At 36.3% G+C, this 17,464-nt stretch overlaps 2 protein-coding genes across 6 annotated transcripts in view; one reads left to right on the forward strand and one right to left on the reverse strand.

The window, feature by feature from the left end:
- Positions 1-17,464, reverse strand: part of CMSS1 (cms1 ribosomal small subunit homolog) — a 346,374-nt gene that overhangs the window by 308,456 nt on the left and 20,454 nt on the right. The window lies entirely within an intron of this gene.
- The window catches only part of FILIP1L (filamin A interacting protein 1 like), a 90,212-nt gene that overhangs the window by 63,571 nt on the left and 9,177 nt on the right, over positions 1-17,464 (forward strand). The window contains exon 4 of one of the 2 annotated variants that reach the window (XM_054700660.1): positions 7,960-10,735. In XM_054700660.1, coding sequence (XP_054556635.1) covers positions 7,960-10,735 — 2,776 coding nt within the window. Of the gene's footprint in view, positions 1-7,959; positions 11,098-17,464 lie in introns of those variants that run through there. The other variant, XM_037525657.2, reaches the window with a different exon arrangement.

Below are 17,464 nucleotides of genomic sequence, written 5' to 3' on the forward strand. Positions count from 1 at the left end.
CTCAGTTTTTAATGAGACTAAAAAGTTTGAGAACTACTGCCCTGGAGACTTTACTGATTTGTACTGGAATTATCTGATCTTTTTTTCCAAATGCCTACCAACTCTTGGAGAACAGGAACCTTACCTTGTTCATCTCAGTACAGCCTCAGTACTAACTATAGTACTTTGTTGTTTGCAAATTAAATTAACAGTGTCTTGCCATATTCATAACATCAAAAACTTTAAATTCAAGATTGACATAGTGAATACAGTGGAGTATTTATCTCCTGAAAATGACAGATGAGAAGCTAAGCTGACTTTGAAGTTGTTCATTACCTACATGTTGATTGCTGCAGTTAACTGAAATAACACAATGCCATTAATGGCTTGTAGAATTGTTTTTATTGCTCGCTAATAGCATTAAATTTATGTCCCAGTTGTCTAAAAAACTGTAAAAGTGGAAACATAATTGTTGTGTTACAGTGATCAGATTATAGATATTTCCTTTTGAATTCCATTTGCTGTTGATGTAATTTTGCTTGTATAATAAACATTTGTACAGTAGAGCTCTATATGCTGGAGAAAAAATAAGAACCACTCCTTTGTTTGAAATAAAATAACCAAAGGAGGGTAAGGGGCTAGAATGTGGATATTTACTACGCATCTCTCCTTTCCTCACACAAGCAAATACATACAGAAATTTAAAAATCTATAGAGTTCTGAAAATCTAACAGAGATAAGAAAAAGCAAGAAAAGGAGATGTTTCAACAGTCTTGATTCTTTCTAGAGGCCAGTAATGTACTTGGAGAACACTGATGGGAAAATCATTTACACTTCATTTTTTTTAAATACCTAAAGCTATGTGCATGGCAAACACTAGAGCATCTTCTTTAAAAAAATGAATGAAATCACTTAGGCTAATTCTACAGTATTTTCCACAAGAAAGTCTATCTGTTCATTTTTTTATTCATTCAAATCACATTCATTTGGTAGCCTCTATTTAAGGGCTTTGTGGCAGATACTCTAGAAAACACAAATGACTCACATATTTCTTGTTCTTAAGAAGTTTACAGTTTAGTAGACTTGATTATAATGTACATAAGACAAAAATCAAAAGTAGTAAGAATTATAATATAAATTATTATGGTTATGATGGGTATTATAGCATTTAGACACACCATCTGTTTCATACGTATGTTACACGATGCATAGTACAACACTGTTTTACATAAAGGAGATAAAATATATAGTCACACATGTGTGTTGACATGTGTATGTAAATAAAAACTGAAAAGATTCTCTGAATGTATAATTTATAATAAAGAACCAGCATTATGGTAGTACCAAATAACATTCAAGATGACAGATGCGGTATTTTTTAAAGAAACAAGGAGCTGGTATTGCACATAATAATAGTGATAAACCGCACTTGTTATAACAGTTCTCAGCCATAACAGAAATTCTAAAGAAAAGCTGTAATAAGACACTGCTTTAAAGCAGTTTGGATTTAGCTACCTCACATTTGTGTTCATAAAACCAGCTTCCACAACCTGTTTTTACTGGACAGAATTCAGTGACTGTTCCTGCAGTCCTGTGGTGTCAGTAGTTGAACATGAGTACTCCAAGACAGTAGTCCTTAAACTAGAGTACACATACTCCTGAGGGTAACACAAACAAGTTCCAAAAGCCCAAGCATTGAGAGTTTTAAGGGAGTCGTCGTCTACATCTGTAACACACATACGCTTTCCAAAAGTGATCTGCCAGGTGTGTTGCTCTGTGGGTACTTCCTTTCCAACAACTCTTTCAAAGTAATTGCCTTCTCAATAAAATCTAATCAAATGATCTTCCTGGGTTGGAAACCCTTCTGGGGTACAATGAGACAACCACAGAAAGACTTATTCCCAAGGGAGTCCCATAAAAGCAGAGTAGCAGCAGCTTCAGATGGATGGACCAGTGGTCTGGTGACAATTCAGAGCAAGTCCGCACCTCTCCCTAACCTGTGCCTCATCTCTTTCAGAAGTGAAATGATTGTCAGAGGCATATATATTTAAACATCTACTTAAATTGAAAAATGAAGTTAGACTTTTCCTGAATGTCTGATTTAGGTGAGTGGTTTGTCAATGATAATGGCAGATGTTAAAATGTATCTTCTGAAATTATTTAAACCTTAAATTAAAAAATTAAAAATGCCAACTATAAAATGTGTTAAGGGGCACTAAGTTTTAAAAAATTATTACAGAACTGTCACAAGTCAAAACAATCACACTACAGTAGCATCAAATATAATAAAATACTTAGGAATAAATTTAACCAAGGAGGTAAAAAAAAAAAGTGTAGTGAAAATTTTAAGACATTAAAAAAAAAAATAACAACAACAGCAAACAACCTGAAGACAAATAACTAGAAAGACAGTTTTGTTCATGGATTGCAAGAATAACAAAAATGAATTTGATAATGAAAAGTATTTAACAAAAATAACCATACCACCCCAACAATCTACAGATTGAATGTAATCCTTATCAAAATTCAAATGGCATTTTTCATAGAAATAGAAAAATCCCTACAATATATATGGAAACACAAAAGGGCCCTGATAACCAAAGCAATTTCAGAAAGAACAAAATGTGAGATATTACAGGTCCTAATTTCAAACTATAATGCAAAGCTATAGTAGTAAAAACAGTACCAGAGACCAATGAAAAAGAAAACAGTCCAGAAACAAACCTATCCATAAATGGTCAGTTAAGTTTCAACAAAAGAGTCTGAATATACAACAGGGAAAGGACAGTTTCTTCATTAAATGGAGCTGGGGAAACCATATACTCACGTGCAAAAGAACGAAGTTAGACCCTTATCTTTCTTGCATCGTATACAAAAACCAATTTAAAATGAATTAAAGGTTCAAATGTAAGACCAGAAACTATAAAAGTCCTAGAAGAAAACAGAAGGGATAAGCTCTTCTACTTTAAGCTTGGCAATTATTTTTTTGTATTTTACACCCAAAGCAAAAGCAACAAAAGCAAAAATAAACAAGTAGGACTACATCCAAATAAAAGGCTTCTGCACAGCAAAGGAAATCATCAACAAAATGAAAAGGTAGCCTTTGGAATGGGAGAAAATACTTGCAAACTAAGTATCTGATACAGGGTTAATAACCAAAATATTATGCAGTGAAAAAAATCAGAAGGAAAAAGAAAAGTATCAGATGGTTTCACTTAAAGGAGGAATATAGGGAAACCAAACAAGGGGTCAGAAAAAAACAGTAGGCAAACTATAGATCTGAGACATACGGCAGGGAGGGGGAGAGAGAGAGGGATGAAAACAGGAGGGAAGGACACAAGTGACTATGGTGATGGTTCATGGGTGATGTGGTAGTGGAAGTTTAAGTTTTATAGGGATTACACCTGAGGGGAGAAATCAAACATTGTAGAAAAATGAAGACTGATGTGGGGGAAAAAAGGGTTACTATCCAAAATATATATACAATGAACTCATACAATTCAACAGCAAACAAATAATCAAATTAATTAATGGATAAATGAGTCAAACATTTTTCCAAAGAAGATATACAAAAGACCAACATATATGACATATTTTTCAGCCTTATAAAAAGAAGACATTTCCATTTGTAACAACATGGATGAACCTGGAAGGCATTATGCTAAGTGAGATAAGCCAGACAGAAAACAGAGAAAGACATAATGCTTAGGATCATTTGCATGTGGAAACTGGGAAAATAAAAAGTAGACCTCTGAAACAAAGAGTAAGAATGGCAGAGTGCGAAGGGCTGGGGAGAGAATAGGTGGGAGAAATAGGGAGAGGCTGGTGAAGGGGTACAAATTTTCTGTTATAAGATGAGTAAGTTATAAGGATCTAATATAAAACATGGTGACTACAATTAATAATACTATAGCATACAACTGAAATCTGCTAAGAAAGAACTTAAGTAAGTGTCCTCACACAAAGGTGAATGTGTGAGGTGATGAATGTGTTAATTAGGCAATGGAAATCCTTCTACAGTTTGTTTATAAAATCATTTATGTTCTATGCCTTAAATAGCTTATAATTTTATTTGCCAATTACACCTCAATGAGCTGGAAAAAAAGTAGATAACATTTGCTATAGAGAAGTGCTATGATTACTCGATACATGAATAAACTAGTTTTATATGTAATTAAAAATATTTTAAGAGATTTGAAAACTGCTGTTCTATAAGATAGGAACACCTTGTATGTGTTCATGTATTGATTTGTGTTCTTTGTTGGAGGGGCAATGTGATATGAGGGAACAGCACAGGCTTTGCCCCTTGCTGACATTTTTTAGCCTCAATTTTCAAGCTTATAAAGTAGAGATAATCCCAAACCCTGTAAATTTACCATAAGAATTAGAAATCAGTAAACTTATAGACAAAGCTCAGTGATTGACAGAAATGTCATTAGTCCTAAATAAAGAGTGGTAACTAATCTATGTTTTAGTTTATGGGTTCTCAAAATCACTTAGCTGATTTTGTTAGCAAACCCAAAGCCAAAGATAATATGTATTAGTATAAAAAACTCAGTCAGCATCAATGCTCAAAACCTATTTATATGCAAAGAAAAATAATGGAGACAAAAAATTAAGTTACTATTTGGTTAAAACCCCAATCATATTAAGAAGGAAGCAGGTTTAGTACCCTCAAATATACACCTTCCTCACCCAAGACACCAATAGTCTATACCTTAATTGCAGCACAGCCACAATCCCTTATCTGCAATTTTAAAAATCTAAGAATTATTAATTAAAAACAGATTTTTGCTAAGTTGTTACATCAAATGAACTCATTTGGTGGCAAAATCTGAATAGATGTGAGGCTCTTTATTACATTAATTATCCCACTTAGTGCAAACTATTTACAAGGTTCCCTGCAGACGTATTCAGAGATTTGCTTAAGAGGTGGTGCCACAGACCTTGCTGGAGCTATCATATAGTGGACACCCCTATTGCCTTTCTAAAATTTGAAAACTCTAGAATTTTTAAAACATTTGCCTTCCTAAGTTTTGGAATAAGTGATTGTAGACCTCAAATAATTTAAATACAGTTAAAGTGAACACTCTGCAAGTTGTTTAAAGTGTTCATATCTCACACACACACACACACATTTTTTTTTTCCCAAAGAAAAAATATACCCAGTCACATATGTATGTGTGCACCCCTGCACTAGTTATTCAGTTAGCTTCCTTCTTTAGGGCACTTTGTTTCATACGCCAGGTTTGCCATCGGATTTAAAGCTAACTTTGCAAAGAAATGCCTTTCTTCGTAACAGTCAATGAACCTCAAACTTCAACCTTCAAATGATCTTGAATATAAGGCAAGAACTAGTGAATGATTTGGGGTAAACCCATTCACCACTACCAAAAGAAGAGCAATCTCAATCTTTCAATCTCTCTCTCTTTTTCATACACACACACACACACACACCTGTACAATATGTAATAATAATGCCACCATCCAACTGGTTCTGAAAAAGTTCCATCAGGGCCTTCCTCCTCACTGGTTGCCAACCCTAAGCTCCAAGGTTGATGCTTGGGGGTGTACCTCTTTCTGCATATAACTCCTTTCTCCCTTATTGACTAACTTTTCTGACTAGCCTGTTGCTTGTCCTATGGTGTGCTCATGGAAGTAGCCCAGGGAAATAGCAGGTTATTAAGAAACAAGTAGTAAGGAAATTATGAGAGCAAATGTATTCAAATTATGGGTTGTAAGATGGGGTTTCAGTATAGAAGGGGATAACAGCCAATGTCTAGCAACCATGAAAAGATAACATGCGCTTACACCATGCTGAAAATGATGCATTATACTTACTGCCAAAAACAATAAATACAATGAAAACATCTTCAAAATCTTTTTTTGCTAGTTACAGCACTGCCAAGATTCACTCATCACCATTCAATGTTAATGCTCTTTACATTATACTGCAAAACAATCTTCCTTCCCTTATATCCTAAGAGAACACACCTTTCTCATGAAAATGACATGACACATGTTATTATTTAATAAGTTGAAAAGAAATCCTGAAAAGTTTTAGTGAAATTGTACTCTAATAAAAATCCAAGAACTGTAATGTAGAGAGGGGGAAATATTTCACTGCAGTTATGCTCAGCACATTGTTAAATACAATTCTAATGCAAAAGTGGACAAAAGAAGCACTTAGCCAAAGTCCCTTTAACATTTTTACCACCAAAGCTGTTTACCTATGGACTCTGCTACTAGGTTGTGAAGTCCCATGACCACTCTTAAAGGAGGGGCCATGTTTCTCTTCTCAGACTCCCAGGTGTCTCAAACAGGGAGTGGGACAGGGCCAGAAGCCACAGGCAAGTCTCTTGCCAAGACTGTGGATGAGATCATCACCAACCCCACCCTAACATCCAGCCCAGCTTCTTCAGAATTTCACAGACCACAACCCTTAGGTCAGTCTCCTGTCAGGTTCTCAAGGGAAAAAAAGAGGAGGGATCCTCCCCACAAAAAACTTCGGAGATTCTTACATTATGCAATTATTTGAAATGTGTTCCTCTAGAGTAGCGTAATCACAGAAAAGAGCACATCAGATCACAAAGAGCACTCTATTTCCAAGAAGACTGGCCCCATTTAGTTTTCTTTTAAAATGTACTCCCAAATCCTTAAATAACTTTCAAAAAGAAAGTTCTGTGACAAGAATTAAAGACATGTTGGATAATTAACTCATACCTAGAAGAATATTAATTTTAAAAGATTATAAACTATGTTTGATCAGAAAATAAATGTAAGTATTCGTTCACGACAAGTCCTTCAGTTCTTCAGGGATTCTGTTCTATTTTAGCTTCTGTATAACAATTCTGTACCGCTGTAATTACATCCTTTATAATCAGCTCATTCCCAGTATAATTAAGATGCCACAAATTTAAAACTGTGACCTCACGACCAAAGACAAAAGTGGGCAGAAGAGAGTTTACACTGTATATAAAATACCCTCCTGTTACACCAACAAATTCAAAACATTAAAAAATGCCATAATACAATCATCACTTAAGAGAAAATCATTAGGCTCCTGATAGTTTTTCCTCCATTGTTTCTAGCATCTGACTCTCATCAAAAAACACTTTCCTATCAACACCCACGCTCTTTCCATTTTACGAAAACCCAATCCCTTCAGATGCCTCTCCATTTCCATCACCATCTACTGTGACGATAAAGGTAATGTGACGTGGTCTCTGGCACAGTGTCAACCAAACTTTAACTGGCAAAAAGGCCCATCTGTGAGCTGTATGATTTCTAACAACATGAAAAAAGTATTTTAACTAATAATTAGGAATGTTAATGCACCAAATGTTAACGCACCACATATTATGTTTCAAACAAACCATTTAATATAATAATGGTCACATTAAAAGAAAGATAAAAGCAACAGCTAATACTTACAAATGCTTACTATGTGCCAGCATTATGAGAATCTTAAACATCTCATGCAATTTTCATGACCCCTGAGATAATACAATGATTCCCTCCATTCTTCCCATGAGGAAACTGGAGCTCAGTGATGTTAAATAACTTCCCAGGTTAATTAGCTGATGGAGGAGGGCCGGTCTTGAAGCCAGGACCAGGTGAATCTCAACCTTGTGCCTGTTTTCACAGCCTTCAGGCCAGATTGTCTACTGATTGTATTACAGAAGCAATTTTAACCAAATATTCTCACCCTTACTCTTTTAGTAAGGCTCCCAGTGAACTGCAACTGTTAGCCATCAATGAGGGGTGGTGCTAAGAGGGTAGAGAAAGCAAAAAACCAAGATACCTGTTTATTAAGATTCTCCTCCCTTGTCAAATTCAGGAGTTCCTCTCCATATTCTGTATGAATTAATATGATTCATATAATTAATATGATCTTTCCAAATCACATAAATGTTCAACTGCAGGTGATGAGTTACTAAAGCACCAATCACAAAATACAATTTACCTTATATTTTTCAGATTAAAGAAGCTGATTGACCAAGAAACCAAGTCCCAAAAGAAGAAGGAGCAAGAAAAGGAGAAGAGAGTCACTGCCCTGAAAGAGGAGCTGACCAGACTGAAGTCTTTTGCTTTGATGGTGGTGGATGAACAACAAAGGCTGACAGCACAGCTTGCCCTTCAAAGTAAGAAAATCCAAGATCTAACCACAAGTGAGAAGGAAACACATGCTAAACTAGCGCTTGCTGAAATCAGAGTCCAGGAAGAAGAGCAGAAGGCAACCAGACTGGAGAAAGAACTGCAAACACAGACCACAAAGTTTCACCAGAACCAAGAGGCAATTATGGCGAAGCTCACCAATGAGGACAGCCAAAATCGTCAGCTTCGACAAAAGCTGGCTGCACTCAGTCGGCAAATTGATGAGTTAGAAGAGACAAACAGGTCTTTGAGAAAAGCAGAAGAGGAGCTGCAAGATATAAAAGAAAAAATCAACAAGGGGGAATATGGAAACTCTGGTATCATGGCTGAGGTGGAGGAGCTCAGGAAACGTGTGTTGGAAATGGAAGGGAAGGATGAAGAACTCATAAAAATGGAGGAGCAGTGCAGAGATCTCAATAAGAGACTTGAAAAGGAAACATCACAGACTAAAGACTTTAAACTCGAGGTTGAAAAACTCAATAAAAGGATAATGGCTCTAGAAAAATTGGAAGATGCTTTCAACAAAAGCAAACAAGAATGTTACTCTCTAAAATGCAATTTAGAAAAAGAAAGGATGACCACAAAGCAGTTATCTCAAGAACTGGAGAGCTTAAAAGAAAGAATCCAAGAGCTAGAAGCCATTGAAAGTCGATTGGAACAGACAGAATTCACCCTAAAAGATGATTTAACTAAACTGAAAACATTAACTGTGATGCTAGTAGATGAACGGAAAACAATGAGTGAAAAATTAAAGCAAACTGAAGATAAGTTACAAGCTGCTGCTTCTCAGCTTCAAATGGAGCAAAATAAAGTGACGACAGTTACAGAAAAGTTAATTGAGGAAACCAAAAGGGCCCTGAAATCTAAAACTGATGTGGAAGAAAAAATGTACAGTGTAACCAAGGAGAGAGATGATCTAAGAAACAAACTGAAGGCGGAAGAAGAGAAAGGAAATGATCTCCTGTCCAAAGTTAACATGCTGAAAAGTAGGCTTCAGTCATTGGAAGCAACTGAGAAAGATTTCTTAAAAAACAAATTAAATCATGATTCCAGTAAGTCCACAACAGCATTACACCAAGAAAACAATAAGATTAAAGAGCTATCTCAGGAAGTGGAAAGACTGAAACTAAAGTTAAATGATATGAAAGCCATTGAGGATGATCTTATGAAAACAGAAGATGAGTATGAGACTCTAGAACGAAGGTATGCTAGTGAACGAGACAAAGCTCAATTTTTATCTGAAGAGCTAGAACATGTTAAAATGGAACTTGCCAAGTACAAGTTAGCAGAAAAGACAGAGTCTAGCCATGAACAATGGCTTTTCAAAAGGCTTCAAGAAGAAGAAGCTAAATCAGGGCACCTTTCCAGAGAAGTGGATGCACTGAAAGAGAAAATTCATGAATACATGGCAACAGAAGACTTGATATGTCACCTTCAGGGAGATCATTCAGTTCTGCAAAAGAAACTCAATCAACAAGAAAACAGGAACAGAGATTTAGGAAGAGAGATTGAAAACCTCACTAAAGAGTTAGAGAGGTACCGGCATTTCAGTAAAAGCCTCCGGCCTAATCTAAATGGAAGAAGAGTCTCTGACCCTCAAGTATTTTCTAAAGAAGTTCAAACAGAAGCAGTAGACAATGAGCCACCTGATTACAAGAGTCTCATTCCTCTGGAACGAGCAGTCATCAATGGTCAATTATATGAGGAGAGTGAGGACCAGGATGAGGACCCTAATGATGAGGAATCCATGCTGTCCTTCAAATGCAATTCATCTACTCCCTGTCCTGTTAATAGGAAGTTATGGATTCCTTGGATGAAATCCAAGGAGGGCCTTCCTCAGAATGGAAAAATACAAACTAAAACCAATGGCAACTTTGTGCAACCTGGAGATCTAGTTCTAAGTCACACACCTGGACAGCCACTTCATATAAAGGTTACTCCAGACCATGTCCAAAACACAGCCACTCTTGAAATTACAAGTCCAACAACCGAGAGTCCTCACTCTTATACAAGCACTGCAGTGATACCAAACTGTGGCACCCCAAAGCAAAGGATAACCATTCTCCAAAATGCCTCCATAACACCAGTGAAATCCAAAACAGCTACAGAGGGTCTCATGAATTTAGAGCAAGGCATGTCTCCAATTACCATGGCAACCTTTGCCAGAGCACAGACCCCAGAGTCCTGTGGTTCTATAACCCCAGAAAGGACAATGTCACCCATTCAAGTTTTGGCCGTGACTGGTTCAGCTAGCTCTCCTGAGCAAGGACGTTCCCCAGAGCCAATAGAAATCAGTGCCAAGCATGCGATTTTCAGAGTCTCCCCGGACCGGCAGTCATCATGGCAGTTTCAACGTTCAAACAGTAATAGTTCAAGTGTGATAACTACTGAGGATAATAAAATCCACATTCACTTAGGAAGTCCTTACATGCAAGCTATAGCCAGCCCCATGAGGCCTGCCAGCCCTTCAACACCACCACAGGATAACCGAACTCAAGGCTTGACTAATGGGGCACTAAACAAAACAACCAATAAAGTCACCAGCAGTATTACTATTACACCAACAGCCACACCTCTTCCTCGACAATCACAAATTACAGTAAGTAATATATATAACTGACGACCCTCACCCTCATCCAGTCCATACTGATGTACTTACAAGGAACTCAATCCTTTTTAATTATCCCTCTAAAATCCTTCAAAAGACTGGCTGAATGTGTACTTTGGGAAAGTTTGTGCATGAACTATTCAAGAGTATCTGAAACTAACTGTTGCCTGCATAGTTATATCAAGTGTGCACTTACTGTATATCTTTTCATTTACATACTTGTATGGAAAATATTTAGTCTGCACCTGTATAAATACATCTTTATGTATTTCATTTTCCATAACTCACATTAATTTGACTGCAACTTGTCTTGGTGAAATACTTTAACAATATAAAATAATTTGTTATTTTTACCACTGCTTGCTGAATTTTCTTTTATATTTTGTGTTATACTTTTGCATGTTCAAAGAATTTTTTCCCCACTCATATGTGTAGTCTTCCTTAAAAACAAACAGGATCCAATTCCCATTTACAGTCAGATTCTAATCGCATATTAGATGAGAAAATGTTTCAAATAAATGAAAATCTGTCCTTTTGCGTTTGAAGTGAACTATAAGATCTCTCAGGAGCAAACTTAACTTCATGCTTAACATGTATTTCAGTATCCCTAGTGCCCAGCAAAGTGCTTATTAGTACATATTAGGAACTTAATAAATGTTCACTGATAATAAATGAATAAAATAATTTTAAATCATTTGTGTTTGTGAGCACATATGAGCTGATGGTGAAAGTAAAAAGATTTGAAAAGTGATGGGAAGAAAAAGCTTACTTGGAAATACAAGTTACCTTGACAATCAAGAGTTGACTGTATTTCTATCATAGACAAAACCGCCCATAAAACACATATGTCTACATTTAAACCTAGAATCAGCCACTATGACATGCTCTTGAACACTCTGCTTCAAAGCAAAAATGTCATTCTTATTCCTTTTGGTTCCCAAAAAAGTTTGGATTACTGAAGGTAAGTGCTTCTACCTTGCTTGTAAGTAGGCTGCATTCAGAGGTTTACAACTAAATATTTTTTCACCTTCTCACAAAGCAAACAAAAGCTAAAGATGGTTATGAACATGAGTTCGAAAGAAGGCATAGTTTAAAAATCATACAGTATGTTAGTTGAGGGAATAAATACACTGTTGATTTCTTTTGTGATTATCATAATGCCATTTACAAGGTAGGTAAGAAAAAATCGGCCAAAGCACCTAAAAATTCTGATACTGAGCTCATGGCCCCTCTAACAAAATTTGTATTTGCATGCCAAGAACGACAGCTTTCAGAAGAACACTTTAAGTTACAAGTCTGGTCCTCAAGTCACATTCCATAAAAATGATTTCAGACAAATTTTTCCCTTTTCCAACCTCACAACTATTAATTTAATGTGGTTAATTTATTATTGATTTTAAACACTATTCATTTAGACACTCAGGCAACCTAAAGACTTTTAAAAGTAAAAGAAATCTTTCATAATTACCACCCTCCTTTTCCCTGCAAAATCAATTTCATGATAGCAAAGCAAGGATTTGTTGACAGAAACACTTCCATGGTGATGAACTACAACACCAACACTGTGGGCTTGCATCATCATTAAATAAATTTGGATGAAAGCTGAGGTTGGTGATGAATGAGAAAGCTTCTGTTTAAACACATTTATCTTGGGAATCGGCGGTGACCCAACTGTATTACAAAATACATGATGGTCTAAATGTTTTTCATTACTATTTTTAAGTCACCTTGGGCTAGAACGTTAGAAGGAACTATATCATTGCACAAAGACATAGACATTGATAATTCTGCTGCATGAAATTTCTTTTCTAGATAGTAATAGTGGGTACATGTACATATATATATATAACAAATTATAAAATTATGAACAGAAACTAGGAAGAACTAAAAAATAAAGTCAAGTGTTTCCAAGCCTTTGTCATATAAGGACACAAACAGAAAATGTTTCCAGGGCACGGGGGGGAAACGGATAAAGAGGTAGACAAGACCAGCCAAGGGACTCCCGTCACCCCCAGGTTCCTTTCGGCTGTCCCAAGCAGGAGATTCATGCTGGGCACATGTGTGAGTAATAGTTGAGAAGCTCTGGGCTATTCATTAGTACTTCTTTTTTATAAGGATTCAATTTCTTAACCGATGTGAGCCAGAGCAATTCTCTATAATAAAGTTAGCACTACAAGTCCTGTGCTCCACGATTATTATACACAAGTTCTCCTATTGTCTGCTCCAGATAGTAACTATAAATAGGGTTTCCAAGTAATGACAATACTGGAAATTTACCAAACAAGGAACAAAATTTCTTTTAGAGGTTCCTCTCCTGGGAAGATTCCTTCCATTATAATAATAACATCAACATCAAAATTTAGGAGCACGGTCAGATTAATTATATATATATATATATATATATATATATATATATAAAAACAAGTTCATGGCAGAGATTATTAATTAAAATTTATGGTAAAGACAATCATTTCTGAAAAGCATCTTACCTTTAAAATTATATGTAAAAACAACACATTCTAGATTTTTTTAGCCTATAATTGAAATAATCTTTTTTTATATCTGTGTATTGGGGGAGGGGTTCTTTTTTATTAACATATAATCACAGAAGATCCCTAAAAACCAGGAAAGAGGACATGACACTGGAAAATCTTTATATGAGATACATGAGGGTGGAAGTTTGTATGTATTCCTGGAGGGAAATAAGTCTATGAGAGGCTTGTAGAAGTCAGTTTATATAAAGTGTGTATGTTTGTGTGTATATAAAAAAATCTTTTTTTGATCAAAGTCTAGTCTCAGAATGAAGGTTTGTTTTACTCAGTCCACCTGGCTCTTTAACTTTTTGAGCTGCAGCATCCTATCACAGATTTAAATAATTTTACTACATTCTTCTTTTCATGTGCAAGCAATGGCAAAACTTTCCCCATGAGGATGCCACTGCTTTCTAGGGACACTGGCAAAAGTAAAATCATCACCTTTACTAGAAAGACAATGTGCATCCAATGTGGCTTTTTACATATATGGGAAGGTCTCTGCAAATATTAAAGATGCTGACAGGATTGCATTAAGCACTACTCCACAACTGCATTTTACAATGTCATGACACCCAAAGCATAAAATTAGGTTGTACCTTGAATAATCATAAAAGAGATATGTCATTTAAAAGTTTTATTAGACTTACAGTCTAAAGATTCTGTGATCTTTATTGACTTTGGTATATAATCCACACAAAAACATGTTTTTAGTAGCTTCTCTAATTATGAATCTTTAAAAGGCAAGTCTCCTTAGAAACTTGTTAAACAAAGACAGGGAGCAACCTTTAAATGAACAACATCATAGTTTCCCTATATCTTGGTTTATGTTATTAACTTTTTTCCTCCAAAATAATCATTTTGCTTTGTAACCCTAAAGGAAAAGATAATCAGGCAAAAACACATGGATAAAATGTTAAGATCACTCTTCTCCTCAAAGTGAAATCTAAGACATATGTATGAGAAATCCCCATTGTTGCATCTAGGGTTAGCAAATCAGTCTCTTGAGGGTAGGGTCCAGGAAACTTCATTTTTAGCAAACTCCTCTGCTGATCAGTCTTCACTCCAAGTCTAATAATCCCACTGCTTCAGAAATTCCTACATTGATAAATATCAGCAAGTGTATCTAACGCTAGTCCCACTCTATCACAATAAATTACACCTGTTCCAGGAACTGTGACTGTTCTGCCCTCCAGTGGTTGGCATTAAAAACAGAAGTCTTATTCTGCAGGTTTCTTTTTATTCAAAAGCTCAACAAAAACTACCATTTCACTAGTTAATAACATAAACCAAGGGACCCCGTTTTATAAATAGCATAGACGCCTGAATCGTTAGCTGGGCAGGTTATTTGACACCTGCAAGCTCTGTTTTTCTCCCAGCTCTCATGCCCTATGTAACATAACATTGCTTGGGAATGCTCCAGAAAACACAATTAAAGAGAGCATTTTGGATGAACCAAACCAAAGTGACTCCATTCACCCTAGGCCACAGTGAAGGAAGTGCAAGGAAGATAGTGATTCATTGACGTCTCCAAATCTTAAACTTTAAAATTCATTTTTATTTAGATTAAATTCTAAGTCTCTACACTTCCAACTGATGAGGTTCCTCCATTCTTCAAGCTAAGTTGAGAAGGGTAAAGCTTCTGTGTAGCAAGTAAATCATGGCAGGTATCCTTCAAAAGTAACCCTGTAGGGTAGGGAATCCTTGGGGAATCCAGCAAGTAAACTGGCCAACACTTTTGAGTACTTCACAGTAATTAATACTGTTCATTATAGTAGCACATACAAAGCTGTCAATGTTCCAGCAGGACACCAGGTTTGACATTTAGGTTGATGCCACAAAAATATACTCTGGGCTAAACTGTAGCATTAATGTCAATTATCCTAAGGACAGACCTCGTGATGTCTCACTTCAAATTTTCACTTATCTGAGGAATTCTTCTGAAAGTCTGAAATTAGTTTTCTCATTTTTGCGAGTGCCATTTTTCCCTATAGTCACATGGTAAGGTTGCCTAAGACAGTCCTTCTTTCTTCTTCCTCCTCCTCTTCTCCTTTTTTTTTTTTTCCCCTCAGTTTTGCTGTCTTGTTTAAAGGCTAGTCATCTCTGGATAGAGATGTACATAATGATGTATTTAGGCCCTACAGACCTACAAAGGCTCTCTGCTGTTCCTTGGGCCTCTGGAAACTGAATTCCTCTTATAAGCTAAATACCACTTATGAGTCACAGAGAATGCACTGTCTCTCAGCACGCAGAGTGTTCTCTTCAAACCATCACTTGGACACAACTGATCAATCCATTGATCATGCCATATTGAATTGCCTACCCTCTACCCAACACTTGGGACAGGTATTAAAGAGACAAAAGATTCACTCCCCTTGAAGAGCTTATTAATCATACCAACAAAAAGAAACAAGAAACAAGTATCAGACATTTAATCAAGAGATAAAATAAATTTTCTATAATAAAACTACAATTAGGGGAAACGACAGATTAACAGGGCTTCATAGAGCAAATCAGACTTAAAACTTGAAAGAAAATATTTAAATAAGTGAAGTAATTACAGGAGGGTACACACACAGATCAGGGTTTCATGATCATGCCTCCTACAGTTACGTATTGAGCCTGGGCAAAACACTTAATCTTTGTGAAATAAAAGAGGTTGGATCTCTAAGATCAGGTCCAGTTCTCTCAATGATTTCTAAATTCCCTAGATGTCTTGCCACTTTCCTTTAATTGATCAAAATTCCTTTGGTAAATAAGACTGGGGTATAAATAAACTACCTTCATGAGTTTCTTTCCTTTTAGAAATTAAAATTCTTCATTTTACCACTTGTAGATGTCATAACTACTAGCTGGTCCCTAAAGATTGATTTTATTTGCCAAGATTCTATGAATTAATGTCTTTTTATTCTCACCAGACCAACTCCTTTTCACTAGAGCAATGTTTCTCAACTTCAGTTTGTGTCCCCTACTTCTTTATTGTGGGAGGATGTCCTGTGCATTGAAGGATGCAGAGTGTAGGAGCATTCCTAACTTCCATTCACTAGGTGCCAAATAGCATACCCCAACCATGACAAACAAAAAATACCTCCTGACATACCGGTGTTCCCTGGGGCACAAATACAGACCCAATGGCCTCCCTGGTGGCACAAGGGGTTAAGCATCAGCACTAGGAAGCAATCCACAGCTACTGTAGCACGAGTTCAATCCTCCACCCATGGTGCAGCAGACCTCTCCTGTCTCGCCCACTGCTCCCTTCTGCCTGTTCTACTCCCCACTCTGTTGTCTCTGGTGAATCCTGTCACCCCCTGCACTTCTGGCCTGTACCCCAGTTCTTGTATGCATAAATAAATCTTTTAAAAAAAATTCAGCCCCAGTTGAAAATCACTGCATAACAGAGATGGACCAATTGCTTTATGAGTCAGTTTCTTTTAAACTACTTGTTGGGGAAAAAACCATCAGCTCATTTGAAAACTCTTATATCTGATAGATAGAGATGAGAATCTTGAATCTGACCAAATGTAAACCTTAAAGTAACTTAAAAAATCTGCAGTGAAGAGCACTTTCATTGCATGAGGATTGTTTCTACTCACTTGACAGATGGGTCCAGAGAATGAACATATTTGAATATTTATATTTGTATTAATACCTTGTACCTTTGCCTCTTTCAAAGATACCGTATTATAAAAATAAGTTTTCAGATTTCTATTTTTTCACGTCGTTGAGAGAAATAAAGAGAAGCCTACATTACTAATCACCTTTGCTTTAATGGGGATAAAATGGGTTTCAGCAAATTTCCCAAGATCTTAGGAAATATTCCCTTTACTGTTTGGAACTTTGAAAGCATCCTCTCTGAGGCATTTCTAATTTATCTGTAGTATCCTATAACCACCACAGGCACAATGTCTTCATCTCTCAACAAATCACCTATAAAAATGAACTGACAAATACTTATGAAATACCTAATATTACTCATTGCTGTGAGTAATATAAGCAGCTAAGCAGGTACAAGATTTAGAGCCTAAGGCAGTTGAGGACTACCTTAAAAGGTAATTAAGAACACAATACAGAGAAGGAATTCTGTAGACAGTTAAGTACTACAGGAGTTTGCAGAAGGAGCAGGTTTTCCTTAGGGCAGGGCTCAAAGTTAGGTTTCAGAAACAGATGACATTTGAGCAAGGGCTGAGAG

This window comes from Talpa occidentalis, unplaced genomic scaffold, assembly GCF_014898055.3.
Source record: "Talpa occidentalis isolate TD23 unplaced genomic scaffold, MPIMG_talOcc4v2.1 talOcc4.4, whole genome shotgun sequence".
NCBI lineage: Eukaryota > Metazoa > Chordata > Mammalia > Eulipotyphla > Talpidae > Talpa > Talpa occidentalis.